The sequence below is a fragment of the Podarcis melisellensis genome, assembly GCF_964234715.1.
Source record: "Podarcis melisellensis genome assembly, chromosome: 10".
NCBI classification, from domain to species: Eukaryota; Metazoa; Chordata; class Lepidosauria; order Squamata; family Lacertidae; genus Podarcis; species Podarcis melisellensis.
Window position 1 is genome coordinate 40,440,625 of NC_138542.1, and position 10,337 is coordinate 40,450,961.

Below are 10,337 nucleotides of genomic sequence, written 5' to 3' on the forward strand. Positions count from 1 at the left end.
AGGGAAAGTCTCGCCTGCTAAAGTTAGGGTGAAGCAGTTGGCTGGAAGAGAAATGCCCCTGTACCACCTCTTTCTAGCTCTATGTATCAGTGTGGGTGGAAAGTTTCTATGCTCCTAAAAAAAAAACAACACAGCAAAACCAGCAAGAGTCTTGTGACAAATTAAAGACTAACGTGCTCTGTTGTTTTTGCTGCAACCCACTGTCTAAAATTAAAAACATGCAGTCTTAAAAACCTCAGCTGCTTTTTCATTGGGCAGCCTTCGGAGGGCCCTTGCCAGGACTACATTTCCCAGTGTGCTTTGGTGCTTAGGAGAGCAGCTCCCGGACGTTGCCTCGCGAGTTCCTTTTTGCCGTAAAGGAAGAAGCAGACGGTTCCTTCGAGACCGGCGGGCTCCGTCGCTGCCGGGTTGACTTGTCCGGGTAAGCGGCTTCCTTCCTCCCTTCACCTTTTCCGAGTTCGCCTCCTGGCCGCCTTGCCCTGGAAAGTGGGGGAGGCAGCCGGGGAGCAAGGAGAGCCCTGACCTGTCGGTTTGGCGCTTGGGAATCCTCTCCTTGCTCCTGCCGGGGAAATCAGCGCCGAAAGCGAAAAGCCCCTATCCTAATCCTTTCCTGCGGTTGGGGCGCGATGAGGAGGCGAAGGGAAGCAAAAGCGCTTCCCCACGTGCAGAATGCCCCGGTCGGGTCAGGCGCGCGTGTTCACTTCTGCCTCCTCCGAGCAGCGATTTCACTGCGAGAGCAAGGCGCCCCCGTGGCTGAGCTGTTGTCAGTGATGCCGCCGCACCCTGCCTTAAAACAGATCCGAGAACTTCTAGCGTTGGGCATTAGCGTTCTGACGACCGGTCGAATCATCCGGGTTCGTTTCTGCAGTGCGGCAAATACTTATTGGCTGGCTTGGATGGTTAGTTGCCGCTCTGGAGAGACCTTGGATCTGCATCTGAAAGCACACACACGCGTGTACAGAAGCGAGCCTGAGGCGAATCAAGGCAGGCATGCGATATACGGTATACTGTTCTTGCTCGCTGCTAGGGGTGTAACCAGTGGAATTCAGTGTAAAGAACGTTGCCCGCATTCCCTATATGTGGTTTTGACAGCCTTGCACATGAATCCATGAAGGTTACTCGCTGCAACAAAAGTTTAGTGGTTCTTTGTTTAAAGTCTCTGTTGAAGGTTAATAAGCACGAAACAGCGTTGGTTGCTCTTTGGACTCTGTGGTAGTAGAAACCCTCTCCAGGACCACTTCCTGCCTCTCTCTGAATAAAGGACCCCTTCAGAGGGAGGCTTGGGCCCACGCTACATAGAAACCTGTTGCATCATTGCTAGCTCCTTCCTTACAGCAGCAAATGCTGTTTAAACAGTATTTGGTTGTAGCTGCAAAAGTGGCTCCATATCTGGTAGGAGGCTCCTGATAGTAGGGGGTCGCAGTGGTGGCGGTGGCAGCAGCCACAGACAGCCCTGCAAGCAGCAGATGGGAGTGGAATCTGCCACCTGAGCCAGACCTGTCCATCATACTGATACCATCTTGCTGCTGAAGAAGGGTCTGGGAAGGAGAAAAATCTCTTCTGAAAAATATCTTGCTGAACCTGAGTGAACAGCATTCTGTCAACCAGCTGCTAATTGGGGCCAAGTTGTTCAAGAGTGTGGTGGCAGGCTAGCTCTAAACAGTCCTGCAAGCTAGGTGTGGTGTGTGTGTGTGTGTGTGTGTGTGTGTGTGTGTGTGTGTGTGTATCATCCTGATCTCTCCTTTTGGTTCCAAGCTAGATCGGGTTTATTTGTGGAAGGAGGTATCTGGAACCCTTTGATTATTGTACTGCTGTTTGCTGTTTTATGTTGTATTTTTAATTGTTTTAAGGCTGCAATCCTGTACCCACTTACCCAGGAATCAGCTTCGTTGAAATCAGTGAGATTAACTTCTGAAAAGATGTACAGACTTGCAGAAAAGCAGGATAAAAAGTGTTTAAAAATAAATTATATGAGGAAAGAACTGTTCTCACATGGCTCAGGCAGTTCATGATAACATTGTTTGGTAATGCTGTGACTGAGCCATGGAGCACTCGCATTGTCTTGTGGGGCTCAAAGCTGAGGTAAACTTCCTGGGTGGTATTCATGATTTATGTTCATTAATTCCAGTGGGTCTGCTCTGAGTTACACTTGGTTGACTACTACACCACTGCCTCCAGAGTCTGTACAATTGGTATAATGAAATTTTAGAGAAGGGGTGGGAAGCTTTTTTTCAGGCAACCCATTGGTTGTCTCATGAAAGTGGTTGGTGGACTCTAGGACACAAAATGGGTGGAGCAGAGAAATTAAAGCGACTCTTACCTTTGTAACAATTGACAGCATTCCAGCCATACATCAGAGTTTTCTGCATACACCACAGACACGCAGTCAATGATGCATTTTAGCCAACCAAAAGCACTTGGGGGGGGGGAGCAAAGCATAGCCAGCAATAGTTATTGCTGGGGAAGAGTTCTGAGGGCCAGGAAGAGAGTCCTGCCAAGCCACATTGTTCTCCTGGGCCTGAGGCTCCCCACACCTGTCATAGGGAAATAGCAAGGCAAAGATAGAGAAGACTTTGCATAGTGAAAAATTAAACAGTGAAAGCCTGGAAGCTATTGAAATGTGTACAAGGTAACTTGCAAATTGTGGATCTAATACGTTTTGACTAATCTCCTGACAAACCACTGATTCCCAAACAGTGACGGACTGAACTGCGCAGATTTTCTTTAAACATCACTGTGACGTGACAGCTGTTTTGTTTGCTAGCATGGCCATGGCATCACGAAGGGCTGTGTTGTCGAGGACTGCATGGGCGCGTTTGGCAGCTTTCACCAAGCAAGTTCTGTCTCCTAGTAAGTGTGCATGGATTCTCTTTTAACTCTAATGGAGTGGGATCTTGCTTTGCACACACAGAAGGTGGCTGCTGCTGCTGCTGCCATCACCATGGAGCTAAGCAGCTTGTGGTTCTAGATGGGAAAAGAGTTTGTGTCTCCACTCAAGAGGAGCATGACTGGGCCAGCTCTGCTGCAGCAAAGGCAGTTCAGCAGCACTCTGGTGGTACAAGAAGAGACACTTCTTTCTTTTCCCATTCAAGCCTTGTTGCCCAAGTCTGTGTCCAGGGAGCCTGGAGAAATGCGCTGCTGGCTGACAGACATGCAAAAAGGAAGACTATATGCCCAATTGCTCTGTTGGAGGTGAGAAGCAATAACCGGGAAAACCTGCAGTGACATAGTAGCCTTACATGCTGGGGGGTGGAAAAGTAGAGCCGCCCCCTTTATTCCTGCCCATCTCCCAGAGTATTTGGCATAGAGCTGCCTTCACCAACCTGGTGCCCTCCAGCTGGTGGTAGACTGCAACTCCATCAGTGCAAGCTGCATAGCTGTACACTGCTGGTGCTGATGGGAGTTGTAGTTCAGCAGCATCAGGAGGGCGCCAGGTTAGGGAATACTGTCATAGAATTTGGACCGTGTGCTGCTGCAGAATGGCGTACACACCCAGCTTCCCAAAGGGTGTGTGTGTGTGTGTTTGCCCAGCCTTACCTAATTTGGGTGGGTTCCATCTTTTCTCTAACTCCCCCTTTTTAATGGAGGCTACTTCTAATGTGACACCAGTTGGAGAACAGAGGCAGAGGAAGTGGCAAAGCAGCACTGGACTTTCTTTTCTTATCCGCAACGTATTGAGTGGCAACTCTGCCATGTGGCACCTGAAGCTGGGGAAGGATCTCCCTTGCATTGAACAGTCTGCAGGAGGGGCAGGGGGAGGGAAGAATACTTGGCTATCAATCAAGAAAGGTAGGACAGAGCTGTGTAGCTCTTCTGTTATACCATATGTATCTATCTATCTATAGGGTTATGTGGTGTCATACTGCTTTTTTTCAAAGCAGTCTGACACCTGTAAATATTGTGCAGTGCCAGTAAGGGACATTGCTTGGGGAGAGGCTTTGAAAAGTGAGATAACTTAACACAGACATCCCAAACTCAGCCCTCCAGATGTTTGGGGACTACAACTCCCATCATCCCTAGCTAAGAGAACCAGTGGTCAAGGATGGGAATTGTAGTCCCAAAACATCTAGAGGGCTGAGTTTGGGGATGCCTGACTTAACATGTCTTCACATTGATTTATGTTCCAATCCCTAGTTTAGTACTGTGAGTTGTTACAATGACCACTTTATGCTCAGCAGTGTTCAAAGGAAACCCGCATTGTGCTGTTTTCTGTTTCCGGTGTTTTACTTGGCTCTTATATTTTCAGATGCATCTGTATTTTGTGCTTGTCCCAAATCTACATATTCAGCTCTTCCTGATGACTATAACTGGTATGTATTAAGCCATTCAGATTTAACTCAAAAGTTCATTTCACAAGTGTGTGAAAAGACACCAAGATGTCAGTTGCTATATTAGAAGTAGCACAATTGGCAGTCCACTCTTACTGCTAGAATAATTTATGAATTTTAGAATCTCTTTTCATTTCTCATTAAAAGAAAACACCATATTTTAGTGGAGTTGGGCTTTTGTAGAGCTATGAAGACTTGCTGAAAATGTATTAGACTCTGGAGAGATGCTGCTGGCCAGATTCTAGAAGATTGAGGTATAAGGTATATTGATATAAGGCAGCTTCCTATGCACTGTTCCTATGCACTGCTTTTATAGTAATCACTTTTGTCTTGCATCAGGCTGAACATCTCATTAGGATATCAGCTTAGTTGGGCTTGCTGTCAAGGAACTTGGCTTCAACAGCCTTAGTTTAGGTATTTAGTATTGTTCTACCTTGCCCACAGATTTTTTAATATAAATTAAGGTCTCTATGCTCTTTGTCTAATAAACTCACTAATTTGGATGTTTATGAGTGTGGTCAGTAGCTCCATAAAAATGCTGCTGTGAGAGAAAAACTGATATTGAAGTCAGACATTTCATTAGGATTGTTTGGACACCACGTGCCGTTAGTGCATATTCTGGTTGCAAAGAACTGGGGAGGAAACCCAAACAGTGCTTACTCACTGTGGAAAGACTGATGCCAAAGGTTACATACTTCAAAGGACTATACTACAGGAAAACAAGTGCTCTGCCTTACTGGACAGCTAAACAGCATTTTTGGTCTATTAGAACAACTTTAAATCATATAAATAAATTTAGATCAATTTAAATATTGTATAAAAATATTTTCTTGAGCTCTAGCCTCTATTCTGGATTTTTAAAATTATTTCATTTAATTATGCAAACCTTTTAGTTAAAACAAGAAGGAAAAAGCCTTGTCCAATGTCATCTCTTTCTTTTTTAGCAAAGTGGAACTTGCTGTGACATCGGATGGAAAAACTATTGTTTGCTATCACCCTTCAGTGGACATTCCATATGAGCACACAAGAGTATGTGAATCTGCAAAAAAATATCTTCCAGATTTTATCAGGCGAACATAGCTCATCTTTGGGTACCCTTCCAGATTTCTTCTTGGTGGTTATCCTTTAACATGAACGTGATTTAAAAATAGGCTTGTGCTCAAAACTTAAGCTTGGCACATTTAACATAGCTTAAATTTTCAGCTTGATCACCAAGAAGTTCAGATCTGTGGCAATATATACAAGTTCAGCGGAACACCCTAGTCTTCAGCCCTTTTCAAGACCGCATGCATCATTTCACCTTGCTGTTATTTCCCAAAGTAATCCAGATATCTAGATTATGTTCATCTTTAAATTCTGTTCCATTAAGCGGAGCACTATTTCAGTAGCTGTTCTCCCAGAGCCAGCAGAAAAGAGGCTGCAGTCTAATTAGAAGCCAGAAATGCACAAGTAGTAGTGAGAATGAGCTCTTGCAAGTAGTTTAGTTCCAGCAGAAGTTGCTTGGATCAAAAGAGGGGGAGGTTATTCCCATATAAGGTTCAGAACAGTGGCAGGCAAAAAAGCTAGAGAAAAATAGGACTGATAAATTTGTTTGGAGTGAAGAGTATTTGCTTTTGTTCTGCAGCATAATGGCCAGGATTCAGCATGCTGTAATCTTTGGGTGGGGTGGGGTTTTAAATGATGTATACAGCAAAATGGCAAATTACATTCAGCCTAAAACTAGCAATACCTGCACATTTCATAACTGTAAGCCAATAAGTATATATGTTTATGGCTTTTCTTTGGGGGGGTGTATTTTTTTTTTTTTTAGTTTGTTAATTGGGGCAGTTTTCTTTTGACAGCCCATTCCACAACGAGATCCACTGGATTATAGAGAAGAAACACATGATCAAATCCTGAAATCTAGATTGGATGGAAAGGACTTCAAGAACCAGCAAGGTCCTATGATTGAGGAACTTAGTAAAATGTTTTACACAACAAAGCACCGCTGGTACCCTGTGGGACAGTAAGTATTGTGTGGGAGGGTGACGAGTACTGCAGAACCTGGATTGGGTTGGATCCAGACTTTGCCTTCCACAGATGGAAAGGCCCCTTCATCCACAGAAGGGTTTTCCTGCTAGCAGAGGGGAGGAAGGCAACATTTGTTGATTCCCTCCTCCCCCAGCAGCCTCCAGTTGATTCTTCCATGTTTTCAGAGGTTCCCTCAACCCTCCAGAATAGTTGGGGCAAAGCTATTTTGGGTAAGATACCAGGATTTTCATCTGCTCTGATTTTAGCTCCTACCTAAATGGCTATACCAATAATAAAGTACCTTAGAGAGAAATATATATCCAGATACATATGAGAAGACTTGTGCTTATCCAATACCTAAGTGGGCTAGGAAACATGGTGCTTGAATTTCTGGAATGGTTTGTTATGTTGAGAATTATTGATAATAATTTAACTCATCTGGTCCTACCAGTAAGATTTTTATTTTAAATTCATGCAGTCATGAATACTGATCCAGTTTTATGTTTGGCTGTCATCTATAGCCCTACCAACAAGAAAACAAACTTGCTTTTTAAAAAAAATGCAGGAATTCCTTTATTTTGTATTTTTTAATATACCTTTATTTATACATATTCAAAGATATAGAAAACTTCATACCCATTCGAAGTATCACAATGAACAGTAGATGGTGAAAACAAAGCTTTCCTCTAAGATAACATGTCTATAAAACTCTACAGCATACAAGTTTACCACATAAAATATAAGATTACAAGCATTAACATAGCTGGAGCAGAGCTTCTTAGCTGCCAGAGCAAATTTGGCTACCAGATGAGTATATTGTAGATATTTATCAGCTATGAGTTCAACTGTCACTTCCTGGAGCGGATCAGCCTGGGAACCGGTTAAGAATAGACGATAAAACATTTCCATTGGACTTTGAATATAAGGAGCAAATCAATAGATATCCTTGACTTGATTACATCCATAAATGTGTTTCCGTTCCATATGGGGTATTCCAAAGTATCCCCCCCTCTAAGTATATCGAGGGCATCTGCTGGAACCTTATTTTGACAAAAGGCCCCAATAGTTTTTTCCACAACTATTCAGGGTCTCAGGGTAATGGGGCCTTGAATAAAAAGGTAAAGGGACCCCTGACCATTAGGTCCAGTCGTGACCGACTCTGGGGTTGCGGCACTCATCTCGCTTTATTGGCCGAGGGAGCTGGCGTACAGCTTCCGGGTCATGTGGCCAGCATGACTAAGCCATTTCTGGCGAAGCAGAGCAGCGCACGGAAACGCTGTTTACCTTCCCGCTGGGAAGGTATTTATCTACTTGCACTTTGACGTGCTTTTGAACTGCTAGGTTGGCAGGAGCAGGGACCGAGCAACGGGAACTCACCCCATTGCGGGGATTCGAACCACCAACCTTCTGATTGGCAAGTCCTAGGCTCTGTGATTTAACCCACAGTGCCACCCGCATCCCTGGGGCCTTGAATAGTTGCCCTTAATTTGAGGACACCAAATAGACCCATCTGAAACCTTGGAGAGCTGCCGCCAGTAATTGTGGATGTTACTGAGCTGGATGGACCAGGTTGTAAACAGATTTCCTATTTTCCTGTGCTACACACATCACCTAGAATTGTGTGTCGCAGTCTCTGGCCATATAGTCTTGCAGTTCAGCCACTGAGGATGTAGTTTAGCATAGAAGCAGAAGTCTTGATCAAGCTCTTTTTTAGCACAGTTAGCAAGAGAGACACAATCTGATGCTGTGCTGAGTATAGGATCGGATATAGGACTCCTAGGGAACTTTCATCCTTTGTGTGCTGCTGGAAGTTGGATTTGCCCACGAACCAAAAAAGTACAGGGTATTTTTGCACTACAGAAGACTTGATTTTTATTTTTATTTTGTATTGGGCAGACAAATATACAAGGTATAATAAATGTAATGTCAAAACACAATGTCAACATGACAATCACTGGTCTCTTAAAACTGAGTATTCAAATGACTGAACGTATGACAAAACACATTTTAATGTGTTTCTTCTCTTTTTTTCCTTCAAGGTACCACACTAGACGCAAGAAAACCAATACCCCTAAAGACAGATGAACACCATGTTTGTCACCTTGTTGCTGTCGGGGCAAGCGACTACTTAAGTGGATGAGATTGCTTTGAAAGTGTATATATATGTTAGGTTGTCATTAAAGTACTTTTCTAACTCAAACTTGCTTTGTGCCTTCGCCCGTTCCTGTGTGCTGGTTTGCTGTGCATAATTTCAGAGCACAAGGACTGAACTAACAGCTCGCTCTTCCTACTAGGGCAGACCTTGGAAAACAAGGCCAATTCTGCAGCTGAAATGAGTGTTAAACAGGGGGTTGAAATCCAAGGCAACTTTGTGATGAGACTTGTGATGAGCAGAGCGAGCCCAGAGATCAAGAAGGAAATGCATAGCCAACAGAACTGGATGCCTCAGACTTCTAGGAGACTGACACTAAATAAGTGAAACATGATGACCACAAAGACTTACGCGAAGAAACATTAAGCCTCCAGCGCCAGTCATGATGGCAAGTAATGCCTGTGTGGAACATTCATGCTATGCCTACTACTGGAATTAACCAGCTCTAGTAAAGCTGTGTTCCAGAAATAATTTACTGAATGTTATTGATTAGCAGTTTTCCCAGCTAAACAATGTGGATTGAAGAATTTGGCCTACATCCAATGCTGTAGCTCTGCTCACGCAACAGAATTTCCTCTCTTCCAGCCCCCCACATGCACAGAAATCAGCTCTGAAGGAGCAGGGGGGGGGAGGCTGGGGAGGAAACAGGGGTCCTGTTTTGCGAGCAGAACTTCACTCACACAGCAGTAAGATACAACCCTTGAGACAGTTTTATCTCTTAAGTCTTTGGACTCCCAGTTTGGCTTACAAAAATAACTAGTTATAAAAAAAACCAGTGTGGAACTTCAGCTCTTTGCTTACTGATTTAAATATTTTATTAGTCAAAAAAACTATCATTTACTAAGTGGTGTAGAGAGTAAAGCAGAAGATTGTTCTTGCTAATTGTGTAATAGAATACACAATGAAAAAGGGATTGAGGGGAGAAAGCAATTTCAAGTATCAATTCTTAATTATCTAATCTCAGCAGTACTTGACTGGACGGTTAAGTCCAGTCGCAAATGACTCTGGGGTTGCAGCGCTCATCTCACTTTACAGGCTGAGGAAGCTGACGTTTGTCCGCAGACAGTTTTTCCGGGCCATGTGGCCAGCATGACTAAGCCACTTCTGGTGAAACCAGAGCAGCGCACGGAAACGCCATTTACCTTCCTGCTGGAGCGGTACCTATTTATATACTTGCACTTTGATGTGCTTTCGAACCACTAGGTTGGCAGGAGCTGGGACCGAACAACGGGAGCTCACCCCGTCGCAGGGATTCGAACCGGCGACCTTCCGATCAGCAAGCCCCAAGCCTCTGTGGTTTACACCACAGTGCCACTCGCGTCCCAGTCTTGATTAATAATGGGAAAGTAATTATCATGTTTTGCAAGATATTTGTTCATATGTTGTAGGCATGGAATGCCCAGATTTCCTGCATAATTGGAACATTGCATAAGAACATGAATGATTTGGCTTGGAACATCTTACAAGACTTAAAGGTAAAGGGACCCCTGACCATTAGGTCCAGTCGCGGACAACTCTGGGGTTGCAGCATTCATCTCGCTTTATTGGCCGAAGAAGCTGGCGTACAGCTTCAGGGTCATGTGGCCAGCATGACTAAACCGCTTCTGGCGAACCCGAGCAGCGCATGGAAACAACCATTTACCTTCCCACTGGAGCAGTACCTATTTATCTACTTGCACTTTGACATACTTTCAAACTGCTAGGTTGGCAGGAGCTGGGACAGAGCAATGGGAGCTCACCCCATCCCAGGAATTTGAACCGCCGACCTTCTGATTAGCAAGCCCTAGGCTCTGTGGTTTAACCCACAGCGCCACCCATGTCCCTAGACTTAAGTTTCCCCAAAGCAT

The 10,337-nt window shown here is 44.4% G+C and overlaps 1 protein-coding gene across 1 annotated transcript; it reads left to right on the forward strand.

Moving 5' to 3' along the window:
* The first annotated feature begins 339 nt into the window (after positions 1 to 339).
* MRPL42 (mitochondrial ribosomal protein L42) lies at positions 340 to 8,538 on the forward strand. Its single transcript, XM_081928881.1, has 6 exons — positions 340 to 421; positions 2,698 to 2,850; positions 4,247 to 4,310; positions 5,273 to 5,357; positions 6,170 to 6,333; positions 8,378 to 8,538. Exons 2-6 carry the CDS (start codon positions 2,766 to 2,768, stop codon positions 8,421 to 8,423), a joined length of 444 nt encoding a protein of 147 aa, XP_081785007.1. The 5' UTR covers positions 340 to 421; positions 2,698 to 2,765; the 3' UTR covers positions 8,424 to 8,538.
* Positions 8,539 to 10,337: the final 1,799 nt, after the last annotated feature.